The sequence below is a fragment of the Gopherus flavomarginatus genome, chromosome 4 (assembly GCF_025201925.1).
Source record: "Gopherus flavomarginatus isolate rGopFla2 chromosome 4, rGopFla2.mat.asm, whole genome shotgun sequence".
NCBI lineage: Eukaryota > Metazoa > Chordata > Testudines > Testudinidae > Gopherus > Gopherus flavomarginatus.
Genome location: NC_066620.1, coordinates 74,910,470 through 74,933,357, shown reverse-complemented (window position 1 = coordinate 74,933,357; position 22,888 = coordinate 74,910,470). Strand labels below are relative to the sequence as shown.

Below are 22,888 nucleotides of genomic sequence, written 5' to 3'. Positions count from 1 at the left end.
CCACACAGACGGTACCTCCGTTTTGTGGTCAAGCACCAACACTTTCAGTTCACGGTACTTCCCTTTGGCCTCTCTACAGATCCAAGGGTCTTCACCAAATGCATGGCTATAGTAGCCATCTCCTTCCGGCGTCATCGAGTACACGTCTACCCGTATCTCAACGATTGGCTCATTCGAGGGACTTCCCAGTCACAAGTATCGCAGCACCTGTGTATCGTCAGAGACCTCTTCGGGAGCCTAGGCCTCATGATCAACACAGAAAAATCTACTCTGACACCAACGCAGAGAACAGACTTCATCGGAGCTGTTCTGGACTCCAATCTGGCCAGAGCCTGCCTCCCCCAGTTGTGTTTTCAGACGATGGCTTCAATAATTCGAAGTCTTTAATCCTTTCCGACAACGTCGGTGTGCACTTGCCTCGGCCTAATAGGTCACATGGCCTCCTGCACCTTCATGACCAAGTACGCGAGGCTACGTCTCTGTCCCTTCCAAACATAGCTGGCTTCAATATACCGTCCACACAGAGACAGTCTGGATTTGGTGCTCACTATCCCAGGAACCCAGGAAGGTTCTCGACTCCCTCGCTTGGTGGTTAGACCCCTCTCTGGTTTGCGCAGGGATGCCATTCCACCCACCGCAACCCTCAGTGGCCCTAACCACAGACGCGTCATTTCTGGGTTGGGGTGCCCACCTCGGGAGCCTTCACACTCAAGGCCTCTGGTTGCCCCAAGAACTGGCCCTGCACATCAACGTGAGGGAGCTGAGAGCAGTCCGTCTAGCATGCCAGATGTTTCGGGACCATCTACAAGGCCGTTGTGTATCAGTGTTCATGGACAACACAGTGGCCATGTTTTACATAAACAAGCAGGGCGGAGCACGCTCCTCCCTCCTTTGTCAAGAAGCCATTCACCTCTGGGACTTTTGCATAGCCCACTCTATCGATTTGGTAGCGTCTTTTCTCCCAGGAGTCCAGAACACTCTGGCAGATCACCTCAGCAGGTCCTTCCTGTCTCACGAGTGGTCGATACGCCTGGACGTTATCCATTCTGTTTTCCGGAGTTGGGGCTTTCCCCACATAGACCTCTTTGCCTCTCGAGAGAACAGGAAATGCCAGGTGTTCTGCTCCTTCCACGGACGCTCCCCGGGCTCCCTCTCAGACGCATTCCTGATCCCGTGGAAGAGGCACCTACTTTATACCTTCCCACCATTTCCGCTCGTCCACAGAGTCCGACTCAAGATTCGCAGGGACAGAGCCCACCTGATCCTCATTGCTCCAGCATGGCCGAAGCAGTATTGGTACACTCTGTTGTTCGACCTCTCAGTGGCAGACCCGATCCCCCTGCCACTCTGGCTGGACCTCATAACACAGGACTTCAGCAGGCTTCACCATCCGGACCTGCAATCCCTTCATCTCACGGCATGGCTGCTGTGTGGTTGAGCCAGTCTGAGTTGCGTTGCTCTGCCTCAGTTCAACAGGTGCTCTTGGGCAGTAGGAAGCCTTCCACGAGAACGACATATCTCGCCAAGTGGAAGCGTTTCTCCTACTGGTGCACTCAGAATAACTTAGTTCCCGGACAGGTATCTGTCCCCACTGTCCTGGATTACCTATGGTCCCTGAAAGAGCAAGGCCTGGCAGTCTCTTCTATAAAGGTGCATTTGGCAGCTATTTCTGCCTTCCACCCAGGGGAAAGTGGCAGTTCAATCTTTTCTCACCCCATAGTTTCCAGGTTCCTTAAGGGATTGGAGCGGCGGTACCCTCAAGTCAGATGTCCGACCCCTACCTGGGATCTAAACCTGGTGCTAGCCAAGCTTATGGGTGCCCCTTTTGAGCCTCTGGCCACCTGCTTGCTGCTGTACCTCTCCTGGAAGACAGCCTTCCTTGTCGCTATCACCTCGGCAAGACAAGTGTCGGAGCTTCGGGCTTTGACAGCGGATCCCCCATATATGGTATTCCACAAGGACAAGGTACAGCTGCGACTGCACCCCTCTTTCCTCCCTAAGGTGGTGTCTGCCTTTCATGTCAATCAAGACATCTTTCTCCCAATCTTTTTCCCGAAGCCGCACTCATCGTGTCTGGAACAACAACTGCATACCTTGGATGTCTGCAGGGCTCTCGCCTTTTATATCGAGAGGACCAGACTCTTCTGACATTCGCCTCAGCTCTTTGTAGCAGTGGCAGACTGGATGAAAGGCATGTCAGTCTCTTCCCAAAGAATTTCATCTTGGGCGACATCCTGCATCCGAACATGCTATGAATTGGCTCACATTCCGGCTAGCCATCTCACCGCCCATTCTACTCGGGCGCAAGCCTCATCTGCTACTTTCCGGCCCATGTCCCCATCCAGGACGTATGTCGCGCTGCTACCTGGTCATCGATTCACACCTTTGCCTCACATTACGCATTGGTTCAGCAGTCCAGAGATGATGCAGCCTTTGGCTCAGCAGTTTTGCATTCTGCAACGTCTCACTTCGACCCCACCGCCTAGGTAAGGCTTGGGAATCAGCTAATTGGAATCGATATGAGCAAGCACTCAAAGAAGAAAAGACAGTTACTCACCTCTGTAACTGTTGTTCTTCGAGATGTGTTGCTCATATCCATTCCAAACCCACCCTCCTTCCCCACTGTTGGAGTAGCCGGCAAGAAGGAACTGAAGGGCCGTTGGGTTGGCAGGGGTATATATCCGGCACTATAGCGGCGCCACTCCAGGGGGCGACCCAGCCGACCCACCGAGTGTTGCTAGGGTAAAAATCTTCCGACGAGCGTGCACGTGGCGCACGCACACCTAATTGGAATGGATATGAGCAACACATCTCGAAGAACAACAGTTACAAAGATGGGTAACCGTCTTTTCTCACAGACAACGCTGCAGCCATGTTTTATCTCAACAGGCCAGGAGGAGCTTGCTCTTCCCTCCTTTGTCAAGAAGCAATACAGCTATGACAGTTTTACATAGCCAATCAGTCTTGAGGCCTCTTACCTTCCAGGAACGCAGAACTGGCAGATTACCTCAGCAGGTCTTTCTCCAGTCACCACTAGTGGTCCCTTTACCTGGATGTGGTGAGAGATGTTTTCCAGCAGTGGGGGACTCCCTAGATAGACCTATTTGCAAACAAGTACAACAGAAAGTGTCACCAGTTGTGCTCCCTAAGAAGCCAGAGTTCAATTATATCATAAATGCCTTTTTAATACCTTGGATGGGACATTTTTACTATTCTTTACCTCCTAGTCCACTCATGCAGAGGTTGCTGCTAAAGATCAAACAGGACCAGGACCAGATTATTCTGATGGACCTTAGCATGGCCCTGCCAACACTGGTTCTCTGCTAGGCATCTCAGTGGCAACTCCAATCCCACTTCTGTTGCATCCAGACCTGATCTCTCAGGCCCACAGTCGGCTGCTCCACCCAAACGTGAGCCTCCTTCATCTAATGGCTGGAAGCTCCATAGCTAAATCTCAGAGAGCAGGCTTTCTCAGAGCAAGTTTGTCAGGTCCTACTTGGTAGTAGAAAGCCCTCTGCCAGCCCTCGTTGAAGTGGAAGCAGTTCTCTTTTGGGCATCCCAACGTGGAGTCTCACCCATGCATTCATCCATACAAGACATATTTTAATATTTATGGCACCTGATACAGCAAGGCTTAGCAATCTCCTCTGTCAGGTTCACCTTGCAGGGGTATCAGCTTTCCACCGTTGGGTCAATTTTTTCAGATGACCCGTCTGTCCAATTCCTCAAAGGCCTAGAAAGGTTATACAGTACCCTCGAGCAAGAACCTGTTCCCCTGGGACCTGAACTTGGTCTAATCAAAGCTTATGGGGCCACTGCTTGAACCTTTGGCAATGTGCTCCTTGTTATATTTCTCCTGGAAAGTGGCTTTCTAAGTCACCATCACTTCAGCCAGAAGGGTCTCCATGCCTTCCCATCAGAACCTCCGTACACAGTCTTCATTAAGGATAAGATGTATTTACATCCTTACCCCCATTTTCTCCCAAAAGTGTTTTCACAATTTCATAGCAATCAGGCAATCAACCTACCTGTCTTCTATCCAAACCCTCATGCAAATAGGAATGAATGTCTTTACTCATTGGATGGACGAATCCTAGCTTTCTACATAGAAAGAACTAAACCATTCTGAAGGTCCACTCAACTGTTCGTAGCTGTATCTGACAGGATGAAAGGTCTCACAATCTCTTCACAGATAATTTCATCTTGGATTACTTCATGTATTCACACTTGTTATAATCAGGCAGGTCAGCGTTTCACCACCAACTAACCTCACTGTTCATTCCACAAGGTTATAAGCATTCCCAGCAGCATTCCTAGTGCAGATTCCTATTCAGGACATTTGTAAAGCAGCAACCTGGTCATCAGTGCACACATTCTCCTTCCATTATGCCGTCACTCAGCATTCCAGAGATGATGACAAATTTGGTCAAGATGTTCTGCAGTCTGTGTGTCCATGAACTCCAATCTCTCCATCTTTTCAACTGCTTGGGAGTCACATAGAGTGGAATGCACATGTGCAATCACTCAAAGAAGAAAAAAACAGTTACTAACCTTCCATAACTGTTCTTCTTTGAAATGCACTGAATATGTCCATTCCACGACCTGTCCCCCTACACTGGAGTTTTCCAGAAAGAAGGAACTGAGGGGATATAGGGTCGGCTGGACGCTTTATACTGGTGCTGTTGGCATGCACTGGCAGGGGGCACCCTGACGCGTTCCATTAAGGGAAAAATTTCCAGTGATTGTGCTTGGAGAGCACACATACCTAAGTGGAATGTATATGTGCAACATTTCTCGAAGAACAACAATAACCAATTTTTATCACTGAAATGGGTGCTCAGTGCAGATGAGAAGTTGGATCCATGAAACTTTGCCCTGCACAGCTTCAGCTCCAGAGTAGATTAGAGCAGTACTAGGGCTGCTCTAACATATGCCAGCTGGCAAAGACCCCCCAAGGCAGACCACAGTGACATTCCAGCCTCATCCCTTTCCCCCACTTGGCAAATGCAAAGTGGAATAAGAACCATTTATGCTAGGCTGGCTCTATGTCAGTTGAGAGCTTCTCTTTGCTGAGGGAATTCACAGCTAGCCAGATGTGGCCAGTGTATGGCCCATTTGCACTGCCAGAGTGGTGAAAAAGGGGCCAGACTGAGAGAGAGAGAATCTGGCCCATATTTAATGTATCAAAGCATTTGAGAAAGTTTTGGTGAATAGAGGTCAAAATATAGAACAAATATTGGATAGTGATAATTCTCAGACAATACTAGCATGATGAGTTCAGTCATTTACATTTTCATGCACTGCTTTAGTAACAAATAAAAACCCTTAAATTATACTGATCATCTGCTTTATTTCCACAGACCTTCAGCTATAACCTGTATCAAACATAATTTTACTACTTACAAAATACCCGGGTAAGAAACTTGCTTTATTAAATGACCATAAAAAGAAATATAGGGCCTTTTAGATATATATTATATATGAAAATGCAGGAAACCACATTATTTATATATATATTGTGGAAAAATTAGAATATTTCAATATTTATGTATTTAATTTCAATTTTATTTTCTTTCTCAGCATAGCAATGCAATACCAATTACTTTAAACAAATTAATATTCTAAATATTTGTAAAGAGACATTCTCAACTTGAAACCTAGTCAAAAGAAAGAAAGAGAAAGAAAGAAAGAAAGAAAGAAAGAAAGAAAATCTAGCTAAAAGTAGTTTACTACACTTGTCCTTTAGTTTCCATCACAAGTTTTGTGTTTGATCCAATCACAGCATCAGGGCCAGTGCAACCGTTTAGGCGACCTAGGTGGTCGCCTAGGACATAGGATTTGAGGGGCGGCATTTTCTTCGGCAGTGACCGCGGCGGCCGGCTCTTCAGCCGCCCCAGTTGACACCGGCATTTAGGCGGAGGGAGCTGGGGTAGGGGAGCGCGGGGAGGGCTGCCTGCAGCAAGTAAGGGGAGTGGAGAGCAGCACGCAGGGGAACTCCCCGCCCCAGCTCACCCCTGCCCCGCCTCCTCCCCGAGCACATCATGGCTGCTTCACTTCTCCCGCCTCCCAGGCGTGCGGCACCTAAGCTGTTTGGCGTCACAAGCCTGGGAGGCAGGAGAAGTGAAGCAGCGACAGCGTGCTCGGGGAGGAGGCGGGGCAGGGGTGAGCTGCACATCATCCAATTTTTTTAAAAAGTTTTTCTCTCCAATGTTGCTGTCTAAAATATCCACACAAACAGGGAAAACAACTAAGAGTCTAATCCTTCACCCATAGAAGTTAATGGGAGTTCTGTCATTGGATTTCAATGGTAACATGATCAACCCTCAAATGACTATACAGTGAAAGTGACTGTACACAAGGAATGAAACCATAGCCCACTGAAGTCAATAGCAAAACTCCCATTGAATTCAATGGGGCCAGGAGAGCACCTAAATGCTCAAAGAGAAGAAACTTGGGAGGAAAAACTATTTTAGTTACTAGTTATGAGTAAAGCTTATAACAGTAGTTGCTTACAGATTGTCAGATGCAAGTGCTATTTTTAAGTTGATGTCTCTTTAAGATGTCTAATGATATACATTACAACTGGCAGAGTTTACAACTTTATAGCAGGGGGATTTGGAAAAGCTTGTTTCGCATGTTTTTAAATCATGAAGAAAAATTGCAGGCTCAGTTTTAAATCTGCCTACTTAAACATTCCAATCCATTTTATACCAGAAAAGAGGGCAATATGGTTTTAAAAGGTGTAAAACCAACAATAGTTTTTCCTTACACTAGGGAATATCTGTGGGATCCAACAACTGAAGACCTGGTAAGAGAGTAATAGGGTTTTATTTTAGTTGATGTGAGTGTGCATGTGTAATGCCGACAGACGGACAGGCTTCAACGAGGGACCTTTGGAGCTTAGTGCATGAGTCTTTACAGCACAAGCTAAAAGCCAACTGCCTGTTAGCTAAGGCTGTAGAACAGACTCATTTTATCTTTCTCTCTAAGTGGTCTCAGTGCCGTTAGATGGGACACAACACCACATCCAGAAGGTGTGTGGGTTACACATGCAAAGAAGAAATATAGAGAAATATACAATATATTACCAATATATTTTCTTTTTTAGGTGGTAAATTATGATTGGGATAAGTATGGCTGCCTAATGGATCTTTATTATGCAATACCTTTTCACCCTGATATTGCCTTGTAAGTATAAAGCTGAAATATTGTGTGGCAAGAGGATTCCTTCCCACTGCGCTGCATAGTTCTCTGAAGCTGTAATGGCTACTCCAGCTGAATGGCAAGCGTAACATAGCCAGCCCAGTGCTGGAGGAAGGAATATCCACACTGCAGAAGATCCTTTGGTCCCACCCATGGTGCTGCATTCTACTTGCTCACAGTGCACTGTTGTGTAGGGAGTCCTCAGAGCAAAGCCTCTGGACCAGGGGTGGGCAAACTTTTTGGCCTGAGGGTCACATTGGGGTTCTGAAACTGTATGGAGGGCCTGGTAGAGAAGGCTGTGCCTCCCAAACAGCCTGGCTCCCACTTCCTGCCCCCTGACTGCCCCTCTCAGAACCCTCCAAACCATCCAACCCCCCTGCTCCTTGTCCCCTGAATGCCCTCCGAGGACTCCACCCCCTATCCAACCCCCTGTGTTCCCTGTCCCCTGACTGCCCCAACCTCTATGCACACCCCCACCCCCTGACAGGCCCCCCCCAGGACACCCACGCCTATAGAACTGCCCCCTGTCCCCTGACTGCCCCCTGGGACTCTCTGCCCCTTATCTAACCCCCTCACCACCTTACCATGCTACTCAGAGCACCAGGACTGGCAGCCGTGCCACCCAGCCGGAGCCAGCCACACTGCCATGCTGCCCAGCAGGAGCTCGCAGCCCTGCCCAGAGCACTGGTGGTATGGTGAGTTGAGGCTGCAAGGAAGGGGGGGACAGCAGTGGGGGGGCCAGGGGCTAGCCTCCCTGGCTGGGAGCTCAAGGGCCAGGCAGGATGGTCCCGTGGGCCAGATGTGGCCCGTAGGCCGTAGTTTGCCCACCTCTGCTCTGGGCTGTACATTTCCTGCTTATCCTTTACTCCTTTTGCACAGCAGCACTGCACTGTCCATCTTTCCCAGCAGGGCCATGGAGTGAGAGGTATTTGCCCATTTATATGTTTTTACTGAAGCATTATATTATATCTGTATTGTGTATAGATATGATGGCAGCACATTTGTTGAAACAGTTGAGGCAAATTTTATATTATGGGAGATTCATGGCAGAAGTGACTACAGCTACAACTCATCTATGAAGCAGGTAAGGCATCTTTTTATTTAGATTATATTTGTCACTATATATTGTGTGCAGTTTAGGGTGACCAGATGTCCCGATTTTTAGGAACAGTCCTGATTTGAGGGGCATTTTCTTATATAAGCACCTATAACTCCCCAATTTTTTACACTTGCTATCTGGTCACCCTTGTGCAGTTGGGTTAAGCTTGTTTTTATACATGTTCAATCCTCTTCAGTCTGAATCACCCTGTTTGAATGGAGGTATTGTATAGTAGTTGCAGATTTCATTACTTGTAACTTTCAGCATTTAATTTATCGATTTTGACTGCAGACACTGTTCAAAACTGAACACATGAATAAAAATCAAGAGGTAATTAAAAAAAAGAAAAAAGAATTATGAGCATGGTAGTATGGTTCAGGAAGTGAATCTTCAGAACCATCTTGAAGTTTTAGTCTGCCCTCTGTGGGGAAATGGGAATATAGGACTATCCATATAGAATCACAGAAATGTAAGGCTGAGAAGCTCTTAAGAGATCATCTAGTCCTTCCTGCTATGTATACCTAGACTATACCTGACAGGTGTTTATCTAGCCTGTTCTTAAAAAGAGATAATTGCAATCTCTGAAGTCAAATTCTGCCCTCAGTAATAACCATGCAATCCTATGGAAGGCAATTTCTATATAACTGAAAGCAGCATAGGCGCCGATTCCATGGGTGCTCCCAGGATGGAGCACCTACAGGGGAAAAAAACTCTGCACCCACCCAAGCTCCTGCCCCCCCACCCCAGCTCACCTCTGCCTCCTCCACTGAGCGTGCCGCATTCCCGCTTCTCCTCCCAGTGCTTAACAAGCTAGGGGAGTGGGGAGGAGCAGGAACATGGTGCAGTCAGAGGAAAAGGGGGGGAAGAGGCCAGGGTGGAGATTTGGGAAAGGGGTTGGAATGGGGGTGGGGCAGGGCAGGAGGGGGCAGGGCAGGGATGGAGTCGGAGTGGGGGCGGGAGGGGTCAAGCACCCACTGGCACCTGGAGAATTTGCCGCCTATGCAAAACAGAATATAGCCTTTCATTTTTAAGCAGAATGACATGCTCCCCAGGACACTGAAAGCCAGATCATGAGGTGAAAGTAATGTGTGGAAGGCTAGGAAATGGAATTATTGCTAGACTAGGCCAGAATTTGGCAAAAATAGGGATGAGCCTTAGCAGAATTGATGCTTCACAGTTTGGAAGATGGAAATGGCTGGCAACAGAAAAGCCATGGCTTGTATGGCATAGCTGCTCAATACATCATCATCCCTACCCCTGCAGGAAGATACTAAAGCAAGACAGTACTAATCTTGGGTTTGATTAAAACAAAAATGGAAATAAATTGTTGACTTCAATGGCTTTGGTTCAGGCCTCTTACCTGAATTACTTCTTGCTGAATCTTCATCCATAGTATGGGATTGTGGGAGCTCAGAGGACAGCAGACTGGATTCCTCTGTCAACAGTTCATAGAAGAGCCCTAATGTTATGGGGACTGGAGTCTTGGTATGTAGTCAGGACCGGCTCCAGGCCCCAGCGCACCAAGCGCGTGCTTGGGGCGGCATGCCGCAGGGGGCGCTCTGCCGGTTGCCGGGAGGGCAGCAGGCGGCTCCGGTGGACCTCCCACAGGCGTGCCTGCGGAGGGTCCGCTGGTCCCACGGCTCCGGTGGAGCATCCGCAGGCACGCCTGCGGGAGGTTCAGAGCCGCGGGACCAGCGGACCCTCTGCAGGGATGCCTTGCCGGAGGTCCACAGGAGCCTTGGGACCGGCAAGTGGCAGAGCGCCCCCTGCGGCGTGCCGCCGTGCTTCGGGCAGCGAAATGGCTAGAGCCGGCACTGGATGTAGTCCTTCTTATATAAGTGAAGTCAGAGTATGGTCAGTACCTGAATGACCATGATTGATGAAGGAGCACGTGTGGAGGGTCACTGTCTGGCTTCTCAGCTGTGTTGCATCCCACTTTGTTTTGATGTCTCATTGTTTTTTGGACACCATACATTTTTCCTAAGGCTATGTCTACACTGCAATTAAAAACCCACAGCTGGCCTGTGCGTGCTGAGTCAGAGACGTGAGGCTCAGGCTATGTGGCTGTTTAATTGTGGTTTAGACATTTAGAGTGGGTGGACCTGGGCTCTAGAACCCTGCAAGGTGGGAAGGTCTGAGTGGGAGCTCAGGTTGCAACCCGAGCCTAAACGTCTATACCCTACACCACAATTAAACAGCCGATTAGCCCAAGCCCTGCAAGCCTGAGTCTAATTGCAGTGTAAACATACCCTAAGTGCTTCAGTGTGTCAGTCCCCCCCCCTTTTTTTTTTTTTTTTTTGGTTTATTACTGCCTTTCTGGTACCAACTCCTGACAAAATGCACAGCTCAGATATTGTAGATGCTGTAAGGGCTACAAGTTCACTTGTTCCTTTTCCTTCTCAGAATGTATTTTTCTATGGCTACAGTTTACATTAGTGCTATTTACATATCATGGTCTATGGGGATGGCTCCAGGTTTTCTGCCGCCCCAAGCGGCAAAAAAAAAAAAAAAAAAACCTATCGGCAGCACATCGGCGGTAGCTCAGTCGCGCCGCTCCATTCTTCAGCAGCAGTTCGGTGGCGGGTCCTTCACTCCCTCTCTTCTCCAGCATCTCAAAGAAGAAGAGAGAGACAGAGGGCCCACCGCTGAATTCCCGCCGAAGACCCAGACGTGCCACCCCTTTGTATCGGCCACCCCAAGCACCTGCTTCCTTCGCTGGTGCCTGAAGCCGGCCCTGATGGTCAAGTCAAGACCATTTAATTTGGCTCCCTTCATGAAGCATTTATTTTATTTTCATGGGTGCTGCCTACTTCAATCAGTACAGGTAGCTATTGAAACTTGAAGCCCTACTTGATGTTAACATTCTTATTCCTAATATTATTACCCCAATATTTTATTTTAAAACAATGTACCCCCTAAGGTAAGGGCAGAGTCTTTCCCCAAGTATGTTCTGTTGCCTTAGATTTGTACCACTATAGGAGCTATATAAGAAATAAAATATGCAGAACCACAATGCCCAATACCTATGTAAATACTGCATTACCTTTCAGAAAATAACAGAGGGATACAGAACTAATTTTTTTTTATTTTGTACATTTGAATTCTTTTGAATAGGTGGGTTGTTTGCGTGAAGCACAGACTTGGATTTCAATGCTTGAGGAACATGAAAACAGTACATTAGACGAAATATGGGGGCCACAGGTAGGAAATTCTATATTGACAAATAGTATATAAAAAATATGAATGAACTCTGTAGCTGTCTTACTTGGCATTCTCACACTATTAGTATCTCAGGGAGGGGGAAGCCTAATTAAAGCATGATGGAGCAAGTGGAATACAAGTCAGATGGCAGTACAGTAATTATCTGACAATGCTATGAAAGGATATTGTTATTCCGAAAGACACTAACCCCTTGTTGCCATGTGTCTGGTTGAAAGAAAATCACAAATAAAATAAATGTGTGTGCTAAAATATTGTATAGCTTTAGGAGCAATTAAACTTCTTTTGTAGTGGTAAACAGCTGGACACAAGAGAGGGGCTAACCCTTGAGAGATATGGCAAGCCATGTGGCCAGAGGGAAAGTATGGAACTAATGGATTTTCCCCAGGCACAGCTAGGGGCTGTGGGCTGTAAGAAGGCTGTGTGTTTAAGCAGTTAGAGTGAGTAAGCAGCAGCAGTATGTGACCCTGTTACAGCAGTTTCTTGGGCACAGGGCTGGAGTCTGGCTTGAGATTTCTACAAAAGCATGTGTGCTGTATGTTCAGAGAAACAGAACTTTGGGTGAAATCCTGGGCCCATTCAAGTCAATGAAAGTTTCATTATTGACTTCAATGGGACTAGGACTTCACCAATATAATTCTATGTATAAAAGAATTACACCAAGGATTACCTCAATTTTGTTTCACTGATTTCTCATCCAAACAAAATCACTTCACGAGGCCCCAAACTGGCTTTCTGCTGAGACAAAGGGGCATTCATATGATTCCGATTCACTAAACTATTGTAATCAGCACTGAAGTGTGAACAGCCAAGTCCTGGAAGATCAATGGTCCTGGGAAAGCTAGTGAACACTGCACTTAGACTAGCATGTGTTCCAAGAGAAGGTGAAGGCTGAGTAGCTGAGGAGCAGTATATTCCACCAGGCCAGAGGTCCATACTGAGCAGCCACCTAACAACCATGTCACCACGCTATGCATCTCATCTTAATGTGCACCACCAGGGCAATTAGAGGCCTCAGGTTGGGGGTAAAGGTTTTGGGCATCTCCACAAATAAGGGAAGTTAGTTCTACTGGGTTTTTTTTTGTTTGTTTGTTTTTGGTTTTTGGTTTTTTTATGTTTCAGTGTTGACGTTGAATGCCCTTATGTCCCCATGCCTTTTCAGCCCGCTAGTCTGTCTGAACCCGTTCCCTTATGTCATGTTCTGGGGTGTGGTTGTTTTACCACCAACCCTGCAACTCTAGGTGCCTTCAATGCTTTGCTGCTGTGGCTCATAGCCTGGGCACTGACAGCCAGGGCTGACTCCAGCTTTTTGCCGCCCCAAGCAGCGAAGGAAAAAAAAAAAGAAAAAAAAAGAAAAACCCGATTGAGCTGCTGCTGAAGAGGAAGAGAAGGAGGGAAGGACCTGCTGCTGAATTGCCACTGAAAACAGAAGCAGAGTGATTGAGCTGCCATCGAAAAGGAATCAAGGAACTGAAGGACCTGCCATTGAATTGCCGCCACAGACCTGGACATGCCACTCCAACGGCGGACGGAGTGCCACCCCTTTCTATTGGCCGCCCGAGGCACCTGCTTCCTTCGCTGGTGCCTGGAGCCAGCCCTGCTGACAGCCAACAGACAAGCATGCACTGTCTGTTTGCTAAACAGCTCTGGCTCAGCACTCTGATTCCAGCAGCTTGCTTGTTACACTCTAGCCTCATTCTGGCGTCTACCAGCTTTGGTTACTACTGGCCAAGTGACTCCAACACACCCTCAGTCCTGAATTTTCCCCAAACTATCTGCTCTGAAATGTCCAGATCTTTCCTGGAGCATTCAGAGAGCTAAGAAGGTTTGCTTGCTCCTTTAAAGAGTAAATACCCAGCAGCTTGCCACATTAACTGGAGTTAATGAATCCCAGTCACTTCAATTCAGATACAACACTGGGTTGGTTTAGATTTAAATTAAACAAGTTTAGGGTGTAGAGTGTTTGAAACAAGGCAAGGAACATGTGGGAACCAGGCTTCTCCCGTCTTTGCTAGCCAGCAAAGCTGGATCTCCAAGGCGTTATTGCTTTGTCATATATATATAGTGTGGGGGCGGGTGAAGGGGGGGGCGGGCAGGCAGATAATTACAAGTCTAGAAACTCAGACAAGTAGATGTAATTGTTTGTCAAAGCTAGTTTAAAAATTTTTCCTTTATTGTTTGTATTCAGAATTACAGATCCTGCTTTCAATCTGAACTTGGACCTCTAGGAGACCTAAATCAGCTGTATCAAATTTTGAACCACTCTGGTTACAATTCTCTCATTTGGCCGACTGAATACAGTGGCATTTATGTGTTCAGAGTGAAAATAGTGGATCCAAATTTCAGGTTAGCTATCTTTTTTGACATGTAAAAAGTCTTTAATGATTGATTTAGGATTAAGATTAATAAAGTAACCACTGCTGTCATTTAAAAAAATTTTTGCTTGAGGTATCACTTGGCCATAGATGTTGCAGGTATTTTCCACTACCAATTCTAACTGACGGATGGTTCAGATATGGTTCTGAGTGTCCTCAACCCTTTCATTGTGCAGCTATTATTTTCTCCTCTTAGATTTCTAGACATTTTCCGTATACGCTGCTATAAACATAATGTTCATCCTGCCCTTATGGAAAGGAAGGTAAGAGGCCTTCAACATGTGGATTTGACAACAGGACCCACTGGGCCAGATTGCAATCTCCATTACATAAATGTAAATCTGTGATCTGACAGTCAAACCAGTTTTTGTCTAAAGTGACTGTAAAAATGTCATCTATCTTAACAGATTTTCTCTTTTCATATATTCAGAGTAATCTCTGCAAATTTAGGCTAAGTGACTAAAAGAAAGTTATTCCTGTTAGCACTGCAGAACTAACGCACATAAGAGTTGGTGAACTGGATCTATGAATAACAGTTCAACTGCATAAATGCCACTGAGAGTATACTCTGAAGACAGTGGGGTTGCACAGCTGTAACAGAGGGTCTAATTTGGCCTAAAGGTGGTGTTATATGTCTGAGCAAGGAAAACCCTAGCTTGGTTCTCAGAGCTCAAGTTGAGTTTGGAGGGGCTGGTATTTGGAGAAAAAAATCTTGTGTGAACTGAATATATTTGATATGGAAATCATTGAAAGACAAGAAACATTGAACTGCACAATGACATTTTTACAGTCACTTATCAAAGGTTAGCCACACCTTAAGGATATTTGCCTTCCCTTTAATAAACCATTTCAGTTTCTCATTGTATCTGCGCCATAATGTAAAGGAAATTTTTAATAAACTCCATAAGGGATTCCATTTAGGAATATATAGTAACACGAATCCTACGTGTTTTCTGAAACATAGTGAGAAAGACCCACAAATACCGAACACTCACAGAGGTATTTCATTGATAAAACGTCAAAGGAAGAATTTCATCCCTGCCTTATGGCCCCTTTGTGCAGGCTACATCCTCCCCTGAAGGAGGCCCTGAGAGGTTACACTAGCACAGGGGATGTGTCCACCAATGCAGGTGCAGATTGAGGGCAGGATAGGCACTGGCTAGGATGTCCCTATGACCCAGCTGGAGCACAAATTAGGCGCTACACCAGCCCTAGTGCCACTGCTAGGATGAATCTTGTCCAATATGTTTTTTTCTAAAGCAGGGAAGGTGTAACAACTCACCCCAGGATGCTCCTGGAAGTCAACACCATTACAGAAAGTCAGTGTAACGCCCAATATATATAAAAAAATCAAAATTACATTAACCATATTGCCAACCCCAAATGTTCAAAAGTCATGAGTGAAACTCCCCAAATCATGAGATTTTATTTTTAAAAATTATATTGTGTTTTTGGTTTATCTTTTGAGTTTTGAACTCGCGCTGGCCTTTGCTGTTATGCATGTTATAATTACTGTCAGTCATTCTCCCAAATTTATTGGGTAAGGTGATTTTGGTCCCTCTGCAGGAGCTCTCAGCTCCACACCTGCCCATCCTCTTCCTAGCAATTTATTCTGCCCCCAACTTCCAAATCAATCCTTTCCCCCTGTCACAGAATCATAGAATCGTAGGACTGGAAGGGACCTCAAGAGATCACCTAGTCCAATCTCCTGAACTCATGGCAGGACTACATATGATCTAGACCAGGGATGGGCAAACTTTTTGGCCCGAGGGCCACATCTGGGAATAGAAATTGTATGGCGGGCCATGAATGCTCCCAAACTTGGGTTTGGGGTGGAGGAGGGGGTGAGGACTCTGGTTGGGGGGTGGGGCCAGAAAGGAGGAGTTCAGGATGTGGGAGGGGGTGAGGGTGGGGAAGTGGGGTGCAGGGTGGGGAGGGCTCCGGTTGAGGGCACTGGCTCTGGGGTGGGGCTCAGGATGAGGAGTTTGGGGCGTAGGAGGGTGCTCCAGGCTGGGACTGAGGGATTTGGAAGGCGGGAGGGGGATCAGGGCTGGGGCAGGGGAATGAGACATGGGGAGAGGCTCAGGGGTGCAGGCTTCAGGTATCGCTTACCTCAAGTGGCTCCCAGAAGCAGCGACATTTCCCTTCTCCGGCTCCTACGTGGAGGTGTGGCCAGGAGGCTCTGCACACTGACCCATCCACAGGCACCGCCCCTGCAGCTCCCATTGGCTGCAGTTCCCGGCCAGTGGGAACTGCGGGGATGGCACGTGGGGTGGGAGCAATGTGCAGAGTGGAGGCCCCTGACCGCCCCTACGCATAGGAGCCGTGTGCCATGTGCCGTGGCCCTGCTCCCAGGATGGCGTGCCAGAGGGGGGCCATGCCACTGCCTCTGGGAGCCGTGTGGTGCGGCCTCCAACCCTGCTGTCTGGCTGGAGCACCAGAGCAGGGCAAGCCCCAGATCCTGCTCCCGAGTGGGAACTTGAGGGCCAGATTAAAACAGCTTGCAGATCGGATCTGGCCCACAGGCCATAGTTTGCCCACCCCTGATCTAGACCACCTCTGACAGGTGTTTGTCTAATCTGCTCTTAAAAATCTCCAATGATGGAGATTCCAAGTACTCCCTGGCAATTTATTTCAGTGCGTAACCACCCTAACAGTTAAGAAGTTTTTCCTAATGTTCAAACTAAACTGCTCTTGCTGCAATTTAAGCCCATTGCTTCTTGTCCTATCCTCAGAGGTTAAGGAGAACAATTTTTCTCCCTCCTCCTTATAACAACTTTTTATATATTTAAAAACTGTTATCATGTCGCCTCTCAGTCTTCTCTTCTCAGGACTTAAGAAACCCAGTTTTTTCAGTCTTCCCTAATGGGTCATGTTGTCTAGACCTTTAATCATTTTTGTTGTTCTTCTCTGGACTTCCTCTAATTTGTCCATATCTTTCCTGAAATGTGGTGCCCAAAACTGGACACAATATTCCAGTTGAGGCCTAATCAGTGCAGAGTAGAGTAGAAGAATTACTTCTCATATCTTCCTTAAAACACTTCTGCTAATACACCGCAGATTGATGTTTGCTGTTTGCTGGTAAAGTGTTACACTGTTGACTTGTATTTAGTTTGTGATCCACTGTTGACTTGTATTTAGTTTGTGATCCACTATGACCCCCAGATCCCATTCCACAATACTCCTTCCTAGGCAGTCATTTCCTATTTTGTATGTGTCCAACTAATTGTTCCTTCCTAAGTGGAGTACTCTGCATTTGTCCTTATTGAAATTCATCCTGTTTACTGCAGACCACTTCTCCAGTTTGTCCAGATCATTTAGAATTTTAATCCCAAAGCACCTGCAACCCCTCCCAGTTTATCATCCACAAACTTTATAAGTGTACTCTCTGTACTATTATCTAAATCACTGATGAAGACATTGAACAGATCTGGACCCAGAACTCATCCCCACAGGACCCCAATTGATATGCCCTTCCAGCTTGACTGTGAACCACTGATAACTAATCTCTGGGAATTGTTTTCCAGTTATGCACCCACCTTATAGTAGCTCCATGTAGGTTGTACTTCCCTAGTTTATTTATGAGAAGGTCATGCGAGACAGTATCAAAAGCCTTATTAACATCAAGATATACCACAGTTACCGCTTCCCCCCATCCACAAGATTTGTTGCTCAGTCAAAGAAAGCTATTAGGTAGGTTTGACACAATGTGTTCTTGACAAATCCATGCTGTTACTTATCACCTTATTATCTTCTAGGTGTTTGCAAACTGATTGGGTACTGAAGTTAAGTGGAATGATCTGTTATCCCCTGGGTTGTCTTCCCCTTTTTATGGATGGGCACTATATTCAGGGGTGAAAGTAACACAGAAGACTTACCAGTATGGGGGCCTGACCTGGGCCCCCAGAAGCGGTGGGGCCTTGGGCAGAAGGGAGCAGAGCTGAGGGTCAGCCTCCCCCAGCCAGCCTATACACATTGCCAGACCCACACCACCTGGGGCCTGGCAGCGATTTAAAAGGACCCGGAGCTCTTTAAATCGCCATGCTGCAGGGCAGCTGCCCTTTTTACACCACAATCCCAACCCATTAGCGGCCCTGCTGCTACGGTCCCTACCGGCAAGGCTGCTGGGAGAGGGAAAAGGGGCGGTGATGTTAAAGTGCTGCCATAGCAGCGCTTTAATGTTGGCTGCGTACAGGCAGGTACTGGCGGCCACTTCTTACCAGTACGCCGTACTAGTCTACTTTAACCCCTGACTATATTTGCCCCTTTTTAGTCCTCTGGAATCTCTCCCATCTTCCATGACTTTTCAAAGATAATCGCTAATGGCTCAGATATCTCCTCAGTCAGCTCCTTGAGTATTCTAGAATGTATTTCATTAGGCCCTGGTGACTTGAAGACATCTAACTTGTCTAAGTAATTTTTAACTTGTTCTTTCCCCATTTTAGCCTCTGATCTTACCTCATTTTCACTGACATTCACTATGTTAGACGTCCAATCGCTATTAACCTTTTTGGTGGAAACTGAAACAAAATTAATTTAGCACTTCTGCCATCTCCACTTTTTCTGTTATTGTTCCCCCCCACACCCATTGAGTAATGGGCCTATCCTGTCCTTGGTCTTCCTCTTGCTTCTAATGTATTTGTAGAATGTTTTTGTGTTACTCTGTACTGCCTCCCAGCTCTGAACCAATCCCTGCATCAGTTCTGCCTCCATGTCAGTTCTGTCCAGCCTCCCCAGCCCCACATCTACCTATCCTCTCATCTTTTTTCCCCTCCCAGCTCCCATAAGTTCAGCTGACTAGTCCCCATATAACACCCAACAATTTCCCCTCCCCATCCCCACCTCTGCCCCTCCTGGGGTTCTTCACCCCTTCTCCAACTCCAAGGGGATGGAGGTGCTCCAGCAGAGTCCCATCCAGACTAGGTGGGCAGCTCCAAGGGTTCTTCAGCTCCCAAACCATTTCAGGCTGGGTGTTACAACAGATGAGGTGGGAGAAGCAGAGGAGCTGTCCCGTTGCTCACAGGAGAGGAGTGGGGAGGAGGAAGTGGAGCTGCCCAGTGCTGCTGGGCTCTTTCTGTTCCCCATTATCCTCTCCCCTCCTGTGAGAATGGCTTCAGGTTGCTGAGGTTAGAGGGAGAGTGCTCTGCTTGCACCTGCAGCAGCTCTGATTGGCTGATCTTCCCCAGGAGGCAGGCAACTGGAGAAAAGAGCCAGTCAGTGGGTTTTCCCCCAGGTAGGCTGAAATTCACTAGAGAGCTAAAGCAACTCACATCATTGCAAGATTGGCTCCAGCCCCAGGTGAAATCCCATCACTCACAAAAAAATCAGTAGAATTGACAACATTGCATTAAATTATGAAAGTTACATAAAAGTACACCATTTTTAAAAATGGTTGAATGTGTTTATTGAAGTTTAAATAAAGTTTTTAGTTAGTGCATAAGGTAGGGTGAATGTAGGCACCAGATGGTTTCATTGTGATCCTGTGTTTTCATTCTGAATATTTTTATAGTTGAGAAAATATTTAACAGTCTTTTTTTATATTCCAGTTTTTGTGACTTAAATACAATCTTTGCAGTCCGTACATATGGCATAGTAGAAAGGTAATTGCTAGTAGCCACAATTAAACATAATTTATTATTATTTAATATTTATATAGGGATAAAAATATTGTTATCCTTTGGCGACACTCCCAGTCTTACAGATAGGTAATGAGATCTTAGAGATGATATCCAAATCCAAGCCGTTAGCCTGATGGTAGGGTACAATTTCATTCCAGTTCTAACGGTATTCCCTATTTTAAGTATAGGCAATATCTCTGGAACCAGTAATATTGCTATACCAGAATGAACTTTTATAGTGTGGAAGCAGGGAAAGAAAGAGTGGGTTTAAGTGCAGCCATTTAAGTGTCAGAGACAGAACAACTGTTGAGCTAAGCCTTAGCCTAATATCACAGGACCAGTAGAAGCAGAGCTCACATCAGAAGCGAGTGGAAAACAGCAGAATAGTCAGTGACCTAGCCTTGAGATAACAATGTTTTTGAGAAGAGAAAGTGAGAAAATACTGGACTAGATAGCAAATAGTCTAAATAAAATGTAGATGTTTTTTAATTTCATGCACGTCAAAAAGATATAAAGGCTTGTGTGATTTTGCTTGTACTTTGGAGAAACTGAAGCAGAGATGCTCTCTGCCAGTTGTATTCTTCCCCTGCAATTGCTTGAATAAAGCTGTCTCTGATTTTGTTGCTTCCAACCTGAGAGTGGAGTTTTGTTTCTTCCACAATAGTTTGCCCATTGTACTCACTCACCTCTTTATAAAGCATTTGATCCTGGTCCCACTAAAATCATAGAGTCTTGCCATTGACTTCTCTGGAAAATCATTTGGATTTTGCTCTTGACTTCTACATCATCATGACCATAAAGAAGAGTAAAAGAGAAACTTAATCATTAATCAGCTATATTTTCATGAAGATGCATATCATTTTTAAGAGTTTTCAGAAGACATCATTCCAAATAGAGTTATGTCTTCTGTCAATATAAAGTTAAAGAGAATCTTGACTAAATAAGGGGAGAATTTGAAAATTTACCACATCTGTTCTTAATCGAATCTCATTTGTATTTCAGTCCAAACATTGGTAAGGTTGCTGGCTTTTCAATCCTCATACTGTCCATTTTTGGGGGCATCCTTATTGTAAGCTACTTCAGGTATGTGAAGATTTATCGAGCACTCATTTATGTTGATCCACTGCCATCACATGACCAACAAGATCAAACAAGAAAGACAGCACATGAGTTGAAGAAGGACCAATAATTTATCTACCATACTGATGGCATTCTGTATAAAGAAATTGTAAGAGTACATTGGCTTTTTAAATAATTTCAATATTGTTGTATTGTTAAGGGTTGTTTTCACAAACAGCTTTTAACCTTTCCTATAAGTTTTCAGCTCTACCATTAAGCTTAACATATCCCATTGGTTTCCTTTGTGTGTGTAGATGGAGGGCAGTTTATGGCCCCATTAGTAGCCACCTCTCAAACCAAATGAAATGAAATGAAATTAAATTAAAATATATTTATGATCTTTAGGCTTGATTCAGCCTGTCAAGGTTTTTTCCCCACTTTGAAGTACAAAAGTGGGGACCTGCATGAACACTTCTAAGCTTAATTACTAGCTTAGATCTGGTAACACTGCCACCAGCCAGAAATTCAGTGTCTGGCGCACTATCTGTCCACCCAAAAACTTTCCCCTCCCTGGGCTGCCTTGAGGGACTTCACCAATACCCCAGTGAACACAGATTTAAACTCCTTGGATCTTAAAACAAGGAGGAAATAACCACCCCCCTCCTTTCCCCCCCCCCCACCAATCCCTGGTGAGTTCAGACCCAATCCCCTTGGATCTTAAAACAAGGAAAATCAATCAGATTCTTAAAAAGAAAGCTTTTAATTAAAGAAAGAAAAGGTAAAAATTATCTCTGTAAAATCAGGATGGAAAATGCTTTACAGGGTACTCAGATTCATATAGACCAGAGGGACCGCCCCCCGCAGCCTTAGATTCAAAGTCACAGCAAACAGAGGTAAAAATCCTTCCAGCAAAAAGAAACATTCACAAGTTGAGAAAACAAACATAAGACTAATCCGCCTTGCCTGGCTATTACTCACAATTTTGAAACATGAAAGGCTGATTCAGAAAGGTTTGGAGAGCCTGGATGTACGTCTGGTCCCTCTTAGTCTCAAGAGCGAACAACCCCCAAAACAAAAAGCACAAACAAAGACTTCCCTCCACGAAGATGTGAAAGTATCTTGTCCCCCTATTGGTTCTCTGGTCAGGTGTCAGCCAGGTTTACTGAGCTCCTTAACCCTTTACAGGTAAAAGAGACATTAACCATTAACTATCTGTTTATGACATGCCCCCCAAATCTCAGACAGTGTGGAACCACACTGGCAGTGATTTATTCCTAGAACTTTAGAATAAACAGATTAATAAAACACATGCACCTTTACATATACTACTAATTATGTAAAACTACAAGATTTTCCACATTTCAAGGACAATTTTTAACCAGCTGATTCTGGGAAACTTTCACGGGAGAGTGCATCACCTACTTTGTTCGAAGCTCCTGAAATGTGTTGAATTTCAAAATCAAAATCTTGGAAAGCTAAACTCCATCGAAGAAATTTTTTGTTGTTTCCCTTCGCAGTATGAAGCCACTGCAACGCAGCATGGTCGGTTTGTAGCTGGAACCGCCGTCCCCAAACATATGGGCGTAGCTTTTCCAGGGCGTACACAATGGCGTAGCATTCCTTTTCACTGACTGACCAGTGACTTTCCCTCTCAGACAGTTTTTTGCTGAGAAACACGACAGGATGGAAGTTTTGATCCGGTCCTTCCTGCATGAAAACTGCTCCTACACCACACTCAGACGCATCTGTGGTTACTAGGAATGGTTTGTCAAAGTCTGGGGCCCTTAGCACAGGGTCCGACATGAGTGTTGCCTTAAGCTGGGTAAAGGCCTACTGACACTCATCAGTCCACTTAACTGCATTTGGCTGGGTCTTTTTGGTTAGGTCTGTTAGTGGGGCAGCGATTTGGCTGTAGTGTGGTACAAATCACCTGTAATACCTGGCCAAGCCTAAGAAGGATTGGACCTGTTCCTTTGACTTTAGGACAGGCCACTTTTGGATAGCATCCACCTTGGCCTATAGCGGGTTTATGGTTCCTCGACCCACCTGGTGCCCCAGGTAAGTCACTCTGTTTTGGCCTATTTGACACTTTTTGGCCTTAACAGTTAGTCCAGCCTGCCTGATGTGCTCAAAGACTTTTTCCAAGTGTTCCAGGTGTTCTGCCCATGAATCAGAAAAAATGGCCACATCATCGAGGTAGGCAACTGCAGATTCTCCCAGTCCTGCTAGGAGACCATCCACAAGTCTTTGGAAGGTGGCGGGTGCATTTCGCAGCCTGAAGGGAAGCACATTAAATTCATACACACCTGCATGGG

The 22,888-nt window shown here is 45.9% G+C and overlaps 1 protein-coding gene across 1 annotated transcript in view; it reads left to right on the top strand.

The window, feature by feature from the left end:
• CATSPERE (catsper channel auxiliary subunit epsilon) overlaps window positions 1–20,703 on the top strand; it is a 108,228-nt gene extending 87,525 nt beyond the window's left edge. Inside the window, exons 14-21 of the mRNA XM_050950383.1 lie at window positions 5,361–5,414; window positions 6,775–6,808; window positions 7,109–7,188; window positions 8,188–8,287; window positions 11,417–11,503; window positions 13,710–13,867; window positions 19,443–19,496; window positions 20,517–20,703. Of these exons, the coding sequence (XP_050806340.1) occupies window positions 5,361–5,414; window positions 6,775–6,808; window positions 7,109–7,188; window positions 8,188–8,287; window positions 11,417–11,503; window positions 13,710–13,867; window positions 19,443–19,496; window positions 20,517–20,703 (754 nt within the window). The remainder of the gene's footprint in view (window positions 1–5,360; window positions 5,415–6,774; window positions 6,809–7,108; window positions 7,189–8,187; window positions 8,288–11,416; window positions 11,504–13,709; window positions 13,868–19,442; window positions 19,497–20,516) is intronic.
• Window positions 20,704–22,888: the final 2,185 nt, after the last annotated feature.